This window comes from Cuculus canorus, chromosome 19 (genome assembly GCF_017976375.1).
Source record: "Cuculus canorus isolate bCucCan1 chromosome 19, bCucCan1.pri, whole genome shotgun sequence".
In the NCBI taxonomy this organism is placed as follows: Eukaryota; Metazoa; Chordata; class Aves; order Cuculiformes; family Cuculidae; genus Cuculus; species Cuculus canorus.
In genome coordinates this window covers 136,741-154,894 of record NC_071419.1, presented here as the reverse complement: position 1 = coordinate 154,894, position 18,154 = coordinate 136,741, and the positions used below count along the sequence as shown (strand labels likewise).

At 38.9% G+C, this 18,154-nt stretch overlaps 1 protein-coding gene across 6 annotated transcripts in view; it reads left to right on the top strand.

Moving 5' to 3' along the window:
• RALGPS1 (Ral GEF with PH domain and SH3 binding motif 1) overlaps positions 1-18,154 on the top strand; it is an 88,565-nt gene that overhangs the window by 45,752 nt on the left and 24,659 nt on the right. For all 6 annotated transcript variants that reach the window (XR_008453010.1, XR_008453011.1, XR_008453012.1 and 3 more), the window contains exons 11-13: positions 2,150-2,287; positions 3,409-3,502; positions 9,831-9,898. Coding sequence is in view for 3 of the 6 variants with exons in the window: in XM_054084362.1 (XP_053940337.1) it covers positions 2,150-2,287; positions 3,409-3,502; positions 9,831-9,898 (300 nt within the window). In the remaining 3 variants the exon portion in view is untranslated. The remainder of the gene's footprint in view (positions 1-2,149; positions 2,288-3,408; positions 3,503-9,830; positions 9,899-18,154) is intronic.

The window sequence follows — 18,154 nt, the reverse complement described above, 5'->3', positions numbered from 1 at the left end:
TGATCCGTCAAGGTGGCGGAGATCTGAAGAAACAGATAGGTAGGAAGCACAGCACTGGCCACAAAAAGTCTTGCAAGGGATTTATATAAACTATTCCTAATTCCCAGAGCAGGAAGATTGATTGGGATCTTCCAGACAGCACTTGAGATATGCAGAATTCCATGGCAAAACCATGTGAAGTTTGGGGTATACTCAATACGTGTATGAGATTTTGCTATGTAGATAAAGCTTGTTAAAATCTAACAAAATTGCCAGGTCTGTCTTCTTTTAATAATCTGTAAAGAAGAAAAGCTTCCTAAATTTGCTAGACAATCACTGGTGGTCTGTAACTTCAAGTTCTACATTTTGGTAATGAGACATTACTGGAGAACACATACGAACATTTTAATTTCAGGAAAGAATTTGTTTTCCCAGATGGAAATACTATTTCGAGGTTTTTCCAGGCTAAGTTTTTTTTCATCTGGGTAAGACTGAGGCACACTTACTACCGGGAGAGTGCATGAAAATAATTTTTTTTCACAGCACAAACTTAATACACTTCCAGAGGTCTGAGTGTTGTCAGAAGTTAATGCAAGCATATTGAAATTCTCTCAGAAGTGTGTTGCTTGTATGTGCTCTGTGCCTTTCATTGTACTGGCTTTCCTTCTGTCTTAAAAAATTGCGCTTAACTAGCAGAGTTGCATTTCCTGTTGTTTTAGTAGACGGAATTTATCGAGGAAATGTAACGTTCTAAAGCTCGAAGAGTGGCAGTGAGCCAGCTCGCTGTTTCCCTGAAACTCAGAGTGCTGTTTTCAAGGCAGGACAAGGAAACATGGGGTGGAGGTGGAGTCATTAATTATAAACATGCACAAAAGACGCTATGGAAAATCTAATGTGGAACTATGGCAGATTTTTATGCTGCATAGATTATTTTCCTGCTCAAAATTATGTTCCTTCCTTTGTTACGCAACAGTGAATCACTAACTTCCCTGCGCAGCTCATACAGTAGTTTAGGAATTTATTAAATGAAAGTCTGCCTTTTAGCTGACCCTAAATGTTTGAGCAATCCTTTAAACACAAATCAGACTGGGATAATGTTTTTAGCACACTGTAGCAATAGCTGCAGTGATCCCTGAGAGGAGCACGCGCAGAGGTTTCTGTTCAGCCTCTTTGAATAGAATAGACTCAGGGTGTTCCATACCACACTTTCTCCCTGCATTCATAAAGGGTTTCCCTTCCAGGGACCGCTGGGGTCAGTAGGAGATTGGTGAATGGCATCTGAGACTGGGAGATGATGCTATTTGTCTGTTTAGTTAAATTACAGAGCCAAAAAATAGCAGCACTTAACCAGGCAAAGATGGCTGTGATGCATATCTTTACTACTGCCCATGATCTTCTAGTGAATTTTCTGAACCCTGCCTGATGAAAAATATTTAATTGGTATTTAATTTGTGCTGTCAAGAGGTACTGGGTTTACTAACCCTTTGCAAGATTTAGAAGTAAGAATTATCTGTTTCAGGGAAAGAATTCGAGGTGTATATATCCACAGCTTCAGGCTGGCTTACACAGAGGTGGAAGAGTAACTAGCACAGGAACACCAAGTCTCTGAGACCTCTTGGCAATCTGGGAGTACGAGTCCCAAGACTTGGACAATCCATAATATCTTGCAGTCTGAGCGAAATACACTAACACAAAAATCTTTTTTCTAAGGAGTATTTTAATTTGGGCTGCTTGCTAACGTAAGAGGAAGCATTATAAAACCATCTTTTGTGTTTATTTTCTGAACTGAGTAACAACTATAAACTCGCAATGCCTTCGTACTCTGCGTTTATATAAGTGGTAAAAAGATGTTCCTGCTATGGATTTTTGCAAAGATGAAGTGCACCAGATGCCATCCTCTCTACAGAGCTTCCTGGGCAGGTTCTGTGTCCAAGACCATCCTGTGAGATGCACTGAAAGGCTGGGCTGCTCTTACGGGTTACAACACAGTTCTGCCACAGAACTGCCACTTGCCATGTGCTCCTACGAAGTTCTCAGATGAGGAGGATGGGAAACAACAGTAAACAATCAGGGAGGCACATAGTCGCTAGCTGTTACATTAGTTAAATATTATGCAACTATTTCTGTTTGAAACACTAGATCAGTTGGTTGATTGCTTTGTTTGTTTCAGGAATTTATCTCTTGGATTTAATCTACATTGATTCTGCATATCCCGCTTCAGGCAGCATTATGGAGAATGAGCAAAGATCCAATCAAATGAACAATATTCTGCGAATAATAGCTGATCTGCAAGACTCTTGTAACTATGGTAGGTGAATTTTGTTATTCCTATTAAGCGTTAACTAAAATTACTTCTGTACATTGTTGTTAAAAGGGGTTTCAGCCCTGTGTATAGGCAACACAAGAGGCTAACACTAGTAAGGTTGAACTAGTGAGTGAGGTAGCTTCCACTTCTGGGCAGTTTCAATCCTACTGGTAAACTAGGGAAATAAGTGTGTACACTAAATGGCAAGAGCCTTTTTTCACTGACCCTTTGCTTTTACAGTTTTGGTCACTTCCTGCATTGGTATGCATTAATTTTGAGTGTTTTTGTTAAAAGCAGGATGAAAGTTAAAATATGGGCTGGAAGAAACAGTTTTCTGGAATAATGGGTGCCTTTAAAACAGTTGTCTTTATGAGAGCATAGAAGTTAGATACTACAGGGTGTGTTCCTGTCCATGCACTGTGGGTCAGAGGATTTTTTCTGCCATTTGGAACTTAGCTTGTTCCTTGGTATTCAGCATTGGAATTTTTAAGCCTCTTCATTTCGTGTTGTGGTGGGTTGATGCTGGCTAAATGCCAGTTGCCCACCAAGGCCAGTCTATCACTCCCTCCTCAGATGAGTAGGAGAGAGACTCCTCACCCTTTTCCCCTGCCCCAGCGTGGAGTCCTTCTCATGAGAGATGGTCCTTCATGAACTTCTCTAGTGTGAGACCCTCCCACGGGCTACAGTTCTTCACGAACTGCTCCAGCGTTCCAGTGCAGTCCTTCAAGACATTCTCTTGGAAGACTTGGAGCCAGCTGGCATTGGCTCTGTCAGACATGGGAAGCTTCTAGCAGCTTCCTATAGAAGCCACTCCTTCCAAAACCTTGCCACGCAAACCCAGTGCACGTGTTCATATGAGAGTCATTAAGAGCCATGGCTGCGGGCTTTAGTTTCCCCCAGAACAGGGAGCACAAAATTCAGTCAGGATTTGCAGAAAAATCAAATCTTTAACAGCTTCTTAGAGTCAAAGTAATAGTTCTGTCTGCTTTATTCTTTAGGAAGGTTCAAATTCTCTGTTTCCATTAAGATAACCATCAGTACTGGAAAAAAAACGCTGGAAGAATAATTAATTTCGGATGATGTGAATGTTCATCTCTTTTTTTTTTTGTTTGAACATTCCACAGATCACCTTACAACCCTGCCCCATGTGCAGAAGTATTTGAAGTCTGTCCGTTACATTGAGGAACTTCAGAAATTTGTAGAAGATGACAATTATAAGTAAGTACTGTTATTTTCTCCAAGTTTTGGGGAATTTAATGGAAAGATCACTTGGCTGTTAGTTTGATTAAGAGTTGAAAAGCCATTGGCTGAACGTGTTTTGGTGTTTGTTTGGTGTTCTTAATATTTTATTAATGGAGCTGATAATACCAGGATGCCTGAGGAAAATCCAGGATTAGTCTTTTTTATGACTAACCAGGTTTCTAAAATGCTTTGTAAAAGCAGATGAAAATTGAGTATTCTATTACATGATTGTAATAGAATATTGTTCTGTTGTTTTATTCTGGGAATTTTGTTTGGGAACCCTAAAGCCATCTCTAAGATGTCCAGGATTGGCTCTATGCTGTTGTAAATAATACATAAAAAACATCTTCCAATTTCAAATTACTGTTTTTAATAAGCTGGTACTTAAGATGTAAACCTGACAATTTTGAGGGTTTCAGCATGTTAAAGCAATGTTTTTACAAAAGAGGTGGAAAAGAGCTAACACACACGGTGGTGTGAAGTAGACACCGTAGAGCACATTGGTCAGTCTGTAACTGTGCTCCAGTTAAAGGAGGTGATTATCCCTGGCCAATAATTTTGAAGGAGTTAGCACATTAAATTTGAGGTCTAGCAGCCAAGGTTTTAAATATCTCAACCAAGGTAGATGCATTGCTATGTAATTAACTGTTGACAAATATAGTACCTCTGCTTAGGTGAGCAGAAATACAAGTATTCAAAGCAACCAAGTTCAGTAATATGATAGTGGTAAGAAAGACTTTTGAATATGTTTTGGAGAGCAACACTGCTCATGAACTTCTTTAAAACCGGTCTTGTTACCAGTTTTATTAAATACTTCAGTTAATAACTTTGTTTCAGAATTTGTATGTACTTAGATCATATGCTAAGAAACGGTGCTGGAAGGCTTCATCAAAGTAGAATATGATTTGGATATCACAAAGGAAGAATCTGGTGGCCTGATTAAAATGATAGTAGCACAAAAATCAAAACGTTATACATTTATTCTAACAATTATTTATGGTGTTGATCTGTAGAAGTCTGTTAGAAGTGAGATACAGCCATGAAAAGACAAAATCATCCCTACTCCCTGTTGAATAGAGTGTTTCTATAAAAAATTAAATTGTTAATACCGCTTCAATAGGAGCTGATGACGCCTTCTGTGGAGAACTGTACACAATTCTGGCCCTCCATGGTTGGAGTGGGTTTAAAAAAATGCTGATGCAATCAGCTGAATAAAGTCTATCTTGTAACACCAGTCTTTAAAGAACTAGTGTGGCTTTAGCATAGAAAAGGAAAAGTTTAAGTAATAGAATCAATAAATTCATAAACAGAATTGGGAGAAAATAGTGAGGGTAAAGAGCAATTTAAACTAAAATGTAATAGTAGCACAAGGATTAATGAATACAAAATTTTAGAAGCTGAATGTTGAATTATGATTCCTAACCACCAGAGTAATGGAATTCTGGAACAACCTCTTAATCAGAGTAGTGAGACAAATAATTAAATAATTTCAAGTTGAAACTTGATCAGTTAATGAAAAGAGCAGCTCCAGGGAATCAGAAGATTGTATTACCAGCCTGGGGCCATGTACATATGAGACTAAAGAATTACCTACCCTAACCATTCTGCGTTTCTCCACAATTACAGCTGATGCTGCTGGCATACAGATGCAAAATCCTACTGAGACAATTCAGGAAAAAAAGGTGTCATCATAACATAGACAAAACCTATGTAGTTTGATACGTTTGTGCTTTTGTGTCTAGTTGATCACAGACTAAGAATAGTGACATTTCTGTGGGGAAAATTATGTGGAAAAAATAGAAAGTGCTTGTATGATGTTCTCATAGCAAAATTTATCTGCGTCGTGGAATTGGAATTCCTGCCAGAATACTGATGATTCAATGCGTACGTTCTCGTTCTCAGTCTCATGACATTGTATATGTTTCCCAAATAGAGATGCATTGTGCAACAGATGCAAATTGAATGCTAGCCTTACTCACAGCCTTTTGAGAAGGCTGAAGGGCCTTGGGCTTGTGTCAAGGGTAGTCTGAGATTTAAATCTCTGTGTTAAAATTTAACAAATGGTCATTGTTTTACCAGTTTCCCACATCTTCCATGTTACATAAAAATCACAAAAACAGAGCAAAATTAAAATGAGTAGGGAATGGCAAAGGTGAAGAATTTTATTTCATATAGCCTTTACAGCTCCTGGGTTGGACTCAAGAAACTGGTTGTGTTGCTTGATTTTTAGATGGAGTTTCCTGATGATGGATCAATCTTAATATCATGTATATAATAGCTTTCATGAACTGTAGTACCTTGAACAGATTAAACATGTGGTTACTATAGGTATGTGATACTATAACATAGTATTTGCAAAAAACCTACAAGTCATGAATAATTCCAGTTTAAATTTGAAAGTCATTTTAACTTCAGCAGGAGCCTTGCTGGTAATGCTGGAAGGTATTTGATGTATCTCAAAGATCATTTAGTACTTTCTCTTTTGATTTAGTTATTTATGAGAGTATTTCAATCAAATTTAGCAATTTTCTTTCCAGGCTTCACTATGGCATGGAAAAACTGGACTGAAGTCACAAGGGGTATTAAAAAGAGGCAAGAATTTGATTTTTTGCTTAGTAAAGTTGCTGCAGTTTATATGTCTTGGAGAACTTGGACCTTTCTCTGCCATGTTTGTTTCAGCAGAATAAAGCTTTAAATTGAAGTCTGTATCAAAACTCATCACAGCTACCCTTAAAGAGAACTCTCATTCCTCTCCCATCTTGTATTTGATAAGAAGTTTTTGGGGTTTGTTTGGAATGTTTGATTTCACGTTTTCCTCTTTTCCCTAATGGATCTTCATTTTCCCGTTCCATGCCAGAAGAAACTGTAAGCCTTTAAAAGGCAGAGAGTGTTAAGTTTTTATAGTGGGAAAGAATCTCCCGTCTCTTTCTCTCTCCAGTGACCACTCTCTTGGAGACAGGGACAGTGTTAGAGTCTGAAGATATGCATGCTTGACCTTTGGCCAGGAGCACAGAGCTGTCTCAGTACCAGGCTGTCAGGGAGGGAAGCTTAGGTAGTTGCCCTAGAATGTACTGGCAGGATCTCAACACAAGTTTCACCAAATGAGAACCTCAATTACACTGAAAAGGAAAATGTGGCAGCCACTTTGTGTAAACAAAGCTTTGCTCTGCAATTTTTTTATGCTAGTCCAATTGCTTGCTTTAAATTTGTGCTTGTCAGCAAGGAAGAACACTTCAGAAAACCCCTGACAATGATGTCATATCCTAAAAATATTAGAAATTTCTTGCTCAACCTGTATACTGTTCTCTGCATTTATGAAATTTTATTGTAACATTTGCTAGCTACAAGACTAAGGGGGTGAAAATAGAACCTAAAGCATCACGATTCCTTTCAGCTACACCCAAAATGTATTGCTGATCATTGTTATCTCAGGGCACCACTGACAGCCCATGGGCTTTGGACATACCATGATGCAGCTGCTGCTGGACCTTATTCCTCCTCCAGGAGTGTAAAAAGTGACCTGAGGAGAATGATTTTCCCCTGAGCTAGACAGCACGCTCCAGACATTGTGGCCCCATGCCACAGTTTTACTAATCTGCCATGCCTTGCAACGGTTCCAAAACAGCTTTTTTTTGCTGACCTTTTGGTGTCATTAGGTCAGGCCTGGTATTCTCCACAGCTGTTCTTTGAGTAAAGCCAGTTTGGAGACTGTTATTTGTATTACAGTGTAGTCTGGACGGGACAGCCAGGATTGGAGTCCAGTTCCATAGGCTGCCATCAGTACATACGTTTCAATTCTTTAGAGCATGTTAGGCAAGACGCTGATATTCCAGTGTACTAGTAGGACGATTCACAGAAAGACCGGTTCAAATTTAGATTCAGATAAGCAGAATGCTATGGGAAAGCATCCAAGGGAAATTAATAGACAATAGAGATTTTACTTCCAGGCTTTTTTTCATTTTAGATTGTTAATACTATCTCCTCAGTTTGGGAATTTCAGATGCAATTGGGCAGTTTCTGAGGCTGATATCTAAGATTTATCCTGGCACATACCTTAACTGAACGTGTACTGTATAATTTTAGAATGTTGAAATTTCTGTGTCAGCAATTAGACCTTTACTAAGCTGAGGCTTCCTCACCATGGTAAAGCAAAGGTTTTGTTTTTTAAAAGAATTCCTGAAAAAAGCCCCAGTTTGATAGACTGGGCCTGCTTAATAAGCACCATCCAGTTCAGTGTCCTTAAGAATAAGAGTCTAATCTGTCATCCTTACAGATAAGTCCCTTTTAGTCCAACAGAGCAAGAAGGTCTCAGGAGGAACGCATTACAAATCACAGCACTGTAAAAGGGAGAGGCTGCTGGCTTACATGGACTGGGTTACAGTTGTGTCTTTTTGCAGTGGTCTTATTAGATAAATGTTTCTACAGTGACAAAATAAGTTGTGGCTGTGCCACAGAGGACAAATAAAACTGAATACTTTATTTGCTAACAGGATAAGGAGAGGACATCAGAGGTGGCTCAAAGCTGGCAGTCACTCAAAGGTGTGGTTGTCACATGTGGGGAAGGACAGATGACAGTTCCTTTGTAGGGACAGAAAGGGAAGAAGGAAGTTAGCCATTGTGGAACAGTGATGGGGTTGCCAGGGAAGGGTTGTCTGCTTCTGCATCTCCAAACAATGTCCCCATCACATTGTTTGGAGAACAAATGTTATGTGAAACAAGTTGAAATGAGTGTTCTGTTTTATATGAAGACCTTGTCTTGTCAAATATGAGCCAGCCCAACATAATGAGCTTAATATCCGAATTTCTCAATATCTGTAAATAGCACAGTTCTGCAAGAGAGGCTTAAGATGAAAATTTCTTTTTAAAAAGGTTTCTATGCAAAAATCAAGGTCACAGCATGGGAACAGTAAACCCCTAATACTGTGAGGAACAGATCAGTCTCAGCAATGAACAGAGGAGCAACTGCTTGCAAGGGATGCAGCTGGAACATTTCTACACGCACAGAAGATAAATTCATACTATAGGGCCCTATTTACAGGAAAAGACTTCATTAAGGTTTTTTACTTTTTTTTTCCATACGGAAAGGAATTCCCATGTGATTAAAGTTTGAATTGTGCACTGGATTACATTATCGTAACTTTCTCATTGCTGGCTTCTAGGAGAGGCATGTTGCTGCTTCCTGGTCACGGAAATTATGTTGACAGAAGGAAAAGGTGGTCTGGAAAGGAATGATTCATTACCTACTTGAAATGCTTTGCTTTAAGTAGTTAAGGGAATCTGGTGCTATCAGAAGAATAGAAATTCTGAGACATGAAAAGGGACTATAGGTTTTTTGGTTGACTTCACACTGAAATATAGTTTGCAATGTTTGGATACTGTGGGGAATGGACTGGAAGGTATTCCCCATAAAACTCCGTGTACATGAGAAACAAGGTAGTAAGGAAAGTGATAGTTAAGCCATATGTGATATTTTGAAATGCTGTCTTAGGTTCCTCCCTGCTCTGCCCCTTTGCAGGTCTTAATCTGATGCCCAAGCGACTGCCGGTAGTGTCAGTGTGCAGCGGAGTGCCGCCAGCTCTAGCGGGAAATGGCACTGCTGTTCTGTGTGGTTAACACCGTGCAATGACAGCAGTTATTTCCTTTGGGTTTATGCCTTTTCTAGTAAAGTTTACTTAACATTGTAGCCCTCCATACTTTTTTGTCAAACTGGTACTGAACAAGGACCCACGAATGCCATGTTAAGAGTGCATAAATTTGAGAGTGGTAGAAGGCACGCACACTGGGCGATCAAGACTTGTTGGAGTGCTGAGATTAAGGCAACAGTGAGTGCGTCATGAAACACATGGAGTGAGGCAGAGGGGTATGTAATATAACTTTCTTCTAATTATCTTCTTTTACTGTTAAGTGTTGGTCACTTTACCAACTTTACTTTTCTATAAGTCATAGTAAGTAATATCTCAATAGCTACTTCTGAGTGCACATTTCCACGTGGTAGCAAAATACATTCACTTGTCATGCACAGAGGGAATAAAATATTTGCTCTCATGTTTGTGTCTAAATTTACTAACTTTTGGTGAGATATTTCCATTTCTGTTTTCATAGATTCACAGTTTCTTTCTTGGATCTAACAGGTAGCATTTTACTTTAAAACCGTATTGTTTTCCTACATAACAAAATAAATAACTACACTTCCGGCGAAGTAGAATTTCTGCTTACCACTGCCAAAATAATTTCTTTCTTCAGTTTCTTTCAATTTTTATTGAGAAACTTTTTTTGTTAATTTCTCTAAAATTTGTTTTTCCAGATTATCATTAAGAATTGAGCCAGGTAGCAGCTCTCCTCGTCTGGTTTCCTCTAAAGAAGATCTTGCAGGTATAAAATTTCTTTTGAAAATTTGAGTAAGGAAATAATTTTAACTACAGAAATCCTCCACTGAAGTATTTGAGAAAACCCATTTTATATCAGAGAGGTTCTGGAGGAATCAATCCGTTTCAAGTACGAGCTTTTGTTGTAATACAGCCTTATCTTGTATGTGCTATCAGAAGCAGTTTGCAGGAGGGATTTTTTTTTTAATTAGGTAAGTTCAAAAGGAGTTCTTAATTCACACTTTCTTTGTATGGACACATGAGTTGGGCATGGCTGGGGCAGAATTAACTTTCCTCATAGCAGCTCTCTGGTGTTTGTATCTAGGAAAGTGCCGATAAGTCAGCAGTGTTTTGGTTACATCACTCACAGCATCAAGGCTGTCTGTGCAAACCCACTCCCTCCCCAAAAGGCCAGTAGTCTAGCAGTGGACAAGCGCTTGGGAGGGAACACAGCTAGGATGGCTCCCCTGAGCGGACCAGAGAGATACTCCAAACCTATGATGTGCTTGGTGATAAAAACCAAGAGAAAGGAGCAGGACCTGTGCGGAAGCAAAAATGCTACTAAAGGGAATCCGGTGTACTTCACTGACAAAAAGCAATTAATTCCTGGAGAGGGCTACAGAAGTAAATTAGCATGAATTCAGACTGAAATATAACTAAACATGAAGGCAATAGTTGATTGTTATTTCATAACATTAATAAATAGAAGTGCAGCTATATGTTAGTCTTGGATAATTCAGAGCTAAAATACCCATATATCAGTAATGAGGTATTTGACCATGGAGAGTTAAAGATAGCACATTTGAAGGTATTTGAATCAACTTGATTTGGATTCAAATTATATTTTGAGATTATTTCCTTTTCAGCCACTGTCTGCCAGGAGTAAATCCTTTGCAGCCAGCAAGCTATAATGATAAGAGATTTTCTCAAAATAGTTTAGGCAGTAGTTCAATGTCCCAGTCGATAGTTTAAGGCACAGAGGTCTGACTGTAGTGATTTTGAGGTAAAATAAAGGTTCTTGGCCCATAAAAGCAGTCATCAGTTCGGTTCTCCTGATAGTCAGAAAGTTAACACACTACTAATAGCAGTAATTCTGGTTGAGTTCTGCATGTGTTTCCAAATCTAGAGAATAGGCTTCATATTGTGGTAATAATTCCAGAGTCTATCATGGACTTAAGTGCAGGGAATAGCATCTTCTTCATGTCCTAAAGTATAGTTACTTGTGTTGGTGATGGAAATGGATTTTCCTTCCCCCGATTGTGTCTTTATATTCTACCCAACTTCACTTTTCTGTCTTCCAAAAGAAGATTAACAGTTTACTCTAGCCAGGGACATTGTGGGTTTCTTTTTTCCCCTTAAAGTACCTTTATGAGTGTGAGGCTCAATAAAAATAGTTAAATCCTTCAGTATTTCTGTTTGCAAAGTACTGGAGAAAATCATGTGTCCTTTTTCCACTTTGGTTGCCAGCTGGTTTTCCAGTAAATTCAAACAGGAGGCACACATTTGATTAAAGCGAATGTCTCACAACAGGCTATGTTTTGTATATTAGTGGCTAAGATGGTCTCATTTAATTACCGAATGCATATATAATTGTGAATAGTGCTTTCACATGAAGATTTCATGCCTTCCATAACACTGCAGAGATTCTTGTCTCTTGCAACTAGTAGTTAAAAGGAGCTTTAAAAAGTTTGATTGTATGCTTTCAGGAACTGTGTGATTCACACAACTTCCTTGGCAGCAACTGAAGTCTGTTCATTGTGCCTTGCTATGGCTTGACAGAGAGAAAACGTAGCTGAAGAGCTTATAGTGTGCTCGCTGTTCAGAGTTTCTAGTTGAATTAGCTGTAAGAGACAGCTGTGTTCCTGTAACATTGGCTGGGAGGTGCCTAGACTTTTGGTACAGCTATCAGACAGAATACTTTGGAAAGTGTAACACCATGGATTTTCCCAGAACAAAAGAAAATATTTTATTCAATATGTGTCAAATAAGTTAGCCTTCAGGCAGCTGAGGTTGCTTAGAATTTGCGCACCAAGTGTAGTTCAGTATAAAAAAGTTTATGCATGTTCTTTATCATCTTAGTGTTAATTTGAGAAGATCAGGGCACAGTGCTAATCAGTGTATAGAAAAGGGCTACTTGTTCTCTGAAACGTACCGTGTTTATCCTACCTTGGAAAGCAATATTAAAACATAAAATAATGTTAAAATAACTACCATATCCAGAAAATTGTATCTAACACTAAGTGACTCAAAGACTGGTCTTCATGATTCTGTGATTTTTAATTAACCCCTTCATTTAAGTTGGCATTTAGAAGTCCTTTTTGGCAACAGCCAGGCCTCATTTTTGGTGTTTTCGTTGCGCAATAGTCAAGAATTGACCCTCACCCCCTCCTTTTTTTTTCTTTTTTTATCCCAGGTAGGTCTTGGTATAATTCTTGAGAGGAGAATAAGTAGGCCGGAGGCTTTATGTTAGCACCCTACCAGGAATCTGGAGTAATGAATCTGAAACACTTACCTGGGTAAAATTCAGCCCATTGTGTCGAGTCCATTCAGCTTTGAAACCTGCTGAAGAATTGTTAGTATTTATTTTAATTAGAAACATTAGATTTATCAGATGTAAAGAACATGATACACAGAAGCTGAAAACGTAGAAAATGTAGAAACAGAAGGAAGAAAGATGGGGCTGTTTGCACCTTGTGATCATCTGGAAGTGGGCATGCACAGTAATGTCTGTACAGCAGTCCCAGCAGTGCAGACTACAGAAACCCCACACCATCACTTTCTGTGTAAACACTGAGTCTGACATTTAGTTTTGCCATTTGTTTTACTGGTTGCTTTGGCAACTAGTAAATAGTTTAAGCTAAGTGGTTTAGCAGCCAGTCATTCTGTGGAACTGACGATTGTCTAATCCTCTGCAAGTGCTTGGTTATTGCTTCATGTTCATGGGTTCTGCTTTTCTTACGCTGTACTTAGGGCAGAGGTGGAAGAACAAAGTTTTTTTGCACAGAAGATTACAGAACATCCAGAAAACTTTGCTCTTTAGTTTCAGACTTAAACTCAGTTCCAATTTCTTCCTCTGTGATACTTTCCGTACAAATTTTTACAACTCATTTGAGTATTTCTGAAAGAAATGAATAGCAGACAAATGTGTGGGATTCACATGTTGTTATTAACTGCTAAATACAGCCAGAATCAGTGTGACATGGGTTTTTTTTCCTTTAACGAAAAACATTAAGGAAAAGCATGTGACAAAAGCATCGCAAAATTGTAGAATATTCTACCAAAGCATATACAAAGTTATTGGGGACAGAATAATTGTGCTTTATTTTTAACTTTATCACTTTCTGTGACTTCCTCTTTAGTGTCCTAGTTTACTGATGCTGAAGTACCAAGGAATGTTAAGAACAAATAAAAAAGCCACATGACAAGGGACTTCTCTGCTCTTTCTTTTGGCTCTTTCTTCAGAGTAGTCACCTGAAATAATTTCTGCAAAAATTTATCTGAAGGGTTGGTTAACGTATTTTGTTGAGTTCGCACTTCAGAGTTCTCCCGCAGATATGCTCTCACAACAGCTATGTCTCCTCTGCCAATATGGATGCTGTCCAACTTCAGGCACAACCCTGCAGACCCAGCTGCAAGAAATGCACCGTATTGTCTGAAGTGTGAGTCAGGGTTTTGCAGGTTCTACTGGTGCAGTATAAATAGTACAAATGCTGACAGTTAGTCATTACATAGAAGTAGCACCTGAAATTGGAAGTGTCACCTCTGTTCAGGAAGCATTTGAAGGCAGTGCACTCAGATGCGTTTACTGTGCATTCAGAAGCCCATTAGAAGTATGGTTGGTTGTATTTGATCGAGTGGCACAGACAAAAGTGCCCCAGATTTCTGGTGCACTTGTCTGGTTTGCTGCTGCTCTTGTTCTTGCTAACTGTATTCAACTTGTGATCTTTCCAGTATTGTAATTTCATCTCTCCCTGCATTATGAGTATATTTGTACAGTCCTTCTCTGTGAGGAATACTTGGGGGAGCATGGAGAGATGCAGCCAAAGACTCCGATTCTCCTTATTAGTTTGCTCTTGTCTGAGAAACAGCCATGAGATAGGTCTCTTGTATGTTGTATGCATTAATGGGCTTCGGTTGAATTGTAAAGCAATACCCTGAAAGTTAAAACTCTACATTTACGACAGCCATCATTCTAGATGAATTTTTTTTTTCTCATTCTTGATTCTGTGCACAAAATTCTTCTTAAGATCTTTATTGTGTATTTTGTAAGTAGGTCTTTCTATTTTAAAGTTTTAATTATCACCCACTGACTTTGGTTACAATGGCAACAGAACATTAAAAATTTACAGCAAAGATTTAACTAGAGAGTCTGTGGCTTGGAAAGTCTTGAGTTTTAGAAACAGAGCTGAGGACTATCATTTTTGCTTCTTTGCTGCTCACCAAAAAATAGTTGACACTATTTTACCTTCCTGAAAAATCACTCCCATTTTTCAGCAAATAATATGCAACTCATTTCCAGTTCTCTGTTTGGATGCCTTTTATTGGTTAATTGATAGATTTTTAGTGGAGAAAAATTGTGAACTGTAACTCCTTCACCCTCTTGCTTTTTTAAAAACCTCTGGAGACTGTAAATGTTCACATGTTCTGCTGAAGGATTGCAAAAGTAACATTCATTTATAACATTTGAAGGATTATTCATGGAAAATTATGCAAAGGAAAAAACAGTGAGATCCTTTGGGATATGTGTAAACTTTTCCAAATGTTCTTGCCACAGATCTCTGAGCGGCACTCAGCTCACTCTGATGAAGTTGTCTCACGTTCCCTAAGACAAACAAATCTTTAATAATACTTTAATATTTTTATACATTATTTTTGTGCATGTCAGCATAGTCTTGAAAATGATGCTGAGAAATAATGAAAACCAAACTAACCCTTGTTCATGCCAGCTGACTGGAAAATCCTGCTAAGAGTGCTTTGTCTCCATGAAAGGCAAAATAACAGAATAGCAATCATGGTAACAGTATGCACTAGGAGTGGAGCCAGGAGAGTAAAGAAGAGAGTTAGCAGTAGCAGATGACTTCACTTATTGGAAAAAAAAGGGGCAAAATAACTCAATCTCAAGTGAATTTAAATATTGGAATTTTGTTATCAGCAATATCAGGCATAGCTTCCCCAGCTAATTGCTCAGCAGTCTGGTATGTCCATAAACATCCCTTGGTCTGTTCAGTTTTCATCAATATCTCACCACTTGCCCTCTTTGTCATCCTTCTTGGCACAGGCACTCTTGTCTCCTGCCCCTTACAGGACTGAGCTCATCTCCCCTGTGCCCCACAACTCACACTGGACACCCTCTGCACCCCAGGCTTCTTGCTGAGCCAAGGGTACCCTGCAGCACAGGTGCTGCCTAACGAGAACGCCGAACACCACAGTTCTGAGACGTTCGACAGCAGAGCAGATGCAGAGACATTGTAAAGGGTTTTAAGCTCAGATTCTTTTTACCTTAGCCCAGGGTTGATAGAGCTGAACTGTATATGTTTCCTTCTCTTGCCTTGGAGATGAGGAAGATGCAGAACTATATAGAAAATGGCCACTCCAGACAGAGTGATACCAGCACAGCAGATATTTCTGTCTTCATCTTATCCCACAAAGCATTCTGTTTTCTGTCATCAGGATCCACTAACAACACTTGACTAGGAATTAGAATAAGTCCTACCTCCTTTCACAGGACTGATGAAAGCAATCGTGATTGCCATGTATAACAGCAAGGAAGCCAGGCTGGAAATGTTAGCTTAATTTGTAAGGCTCCTATAACTATTTCTACAAATTCTGTCACCCCTGACACATCTCACCTTAGCCAGACAGTATTTAACCTGAGCTGAAGTCTGATTCTACAATCTTATTTTCAGTCTGAGATATGCAGTCCTTTTAGACATGTTACATCATTTGTTTCAGGGGAGTTAAACTTTTTTATGTTCTGAAGCAGGTGATAAAATCTCTTGCTAAAATTAGGTTACAGGATCAATCTTTAAATATTTTTGTGTTTTATTCATATTAGTGCAAATTTCACTCCATGCTTTCTGAGTATGGGTCTGATTTCCATAAAAAAGGGAGCGTAGAGTGAAAATTCGCAAAGAACTATTTTTGTTGGTAGACAACATCTCTTATTTTTTGCATGTTTTGATTACAATAAGACTTGAACCTATAAATACTTTAAAACACCTGGAGTCAAATCCAGCTGGCACTGATTTTGTAATGGCTTGATTGTGTCAGCACAAAAGTTGTTATTTTGCTGTTCTTTATCTAGAAATAAAGTAGGTTTGGTGCAGTCTCTATGCTTTGTTTCAATGAACATTGTCTTAGAATCAAATTAATCTTAACAGTCTTATTGCTTTCAGCTCAGTGACTCTCCACGGTGAGAAACCTAAATCTTTAAACTCTTATGTATTAGAAAATTCAACAGTTATTTTGACATGTGGCATAGTGTCTGTGTGAAAAAGCACTGCACCATCCTTGTTGTCCTTTAGGGCTGTGCCTTGAGATTGCCACCCTTTGACTGGCTATACTTCCAACATGTTGTTAAACATTGCTCTCAGTGAACGATAATGTCATCCACTTGAATGGGGACCAGAGAAAAAGAGTTGGGTGACACAACAGGAAGCAATAAAAACTGAACCAGTCCTTGTACCAAATTAAGGGACAAGGAGTGACCTAATGCAAGGTGTGATAATAACCTCATTGTGGCCACATCAACACTGAGGTTTATGCTGAGTTTCACACCTTGCTGATACATGCTTATAATTTTCAGGCAAATTCTCTTTCAGCCACCACTGTCTTCATGCTGGTTCTCAGTTCCAATATATTTTAAGCTTCTTAACAGGTAGTAAGTGCCTCAGGAAAGCACTAGAAACAGCATGTAGAGAGAACTCCTTCTTGTGAACATCAGAAGGGCTGGAGGTTTTCAAATAGAACTTTTAATCATTTCTGAAACTTCTGAATGCATTTTGTTTGTCTCTGCATAAATTTTAAGGATTTGCAATGAAAATTTATGGTAAAAGACTTCAGTGAAATATGTGTTCTTGCTAGTGATGCAACAGACAAGATTTTCAGACCTAATGGTGAAATACTGTTTCAGTTTTTACACCAAACTAGTCACCACCTAATTGTGCTTAGGTTCATCCTTTTTTATATTGTAACTTGTGCTTAGCCTCCATGGCAGAAGAGGAAGTTGAACCCTATTGTCTTTAGAGAAGAAGCTTCTAATGTCATCCTACAGCCCAAATGCAATAAATTTTAATTGAAAATGCAGCGGAACATGGTACTCAGCCCTCTTCCTGCCTCCCAGGCCTATGGTTCGCATTGAATCTCTGGATCAAGTGATGATTAGAGGTGCATTTGTTTCGAACTGCATGTGGCCTTTAAGCGTAAGACCTCCTCTGAATTCACATATGCCAGTGACTCATGCTACTGGTGAGGTGTTTCACAAGTTCTCAATTGTGAATTGCTGCCCTCAGGGTAGCAACAACAGGCAGGCAGAACCGCTGTCCTGTAGAAAGTTGTATATAGGAATAAGATAGAAAACAGGATTACAAACTGTTTTCTCTTTTTGTTCTCCCTCTACATTGATATTACTGAAGGTTCCACTAATGAACTTGTTTCCCCTCTCACTCTTGCTAGAAACAGTTTCCTCTTTTTCTGTTTGTCTTGAGGTTCCTTGCATTGTTAATTAAACAGCACAATGAACAGTGTGCTCAAATGTGCAGAACACTGTGGATAAGATTTTTCCCCTTACTGATAGGGAGAAACCTTTGCAATTCTCCATAGTACTGACCCAGCTCATGGTGAAATTCCTGAGTCTGGGCTGTGGAGAAATGAAAATAATTTGGAATTAATTCCTGTATTTCATACAACTTGATATACATCTGTATGGTAGAGTGTATAGGAACAGTAGGGAATCTTCTATCTATTTGTATTACTTTTTCCCTCTTATTAGGACAAACTCATTACTGGTTGTTCTGTTTCTTTTTGTGTCTCATGAATCCTCAGTTCAAGGCAGAAGAAATTGATGGCCCACTTCTGTGCTTGAGGAGAGATGGAGTAGCCTGTATAACAGAGATTCATAGACTGTTGCAGGTTTGAAGGGCTGAGTAAGGATCATTGAGTCCAACCCCCTGCTCCTCACAGATCTACCCAAAACCAAACCGTACTGCTAAGAGCATTGTCCAGACACTCCCTGTACTCTGACAGGCTTGGTGCCATGACCACT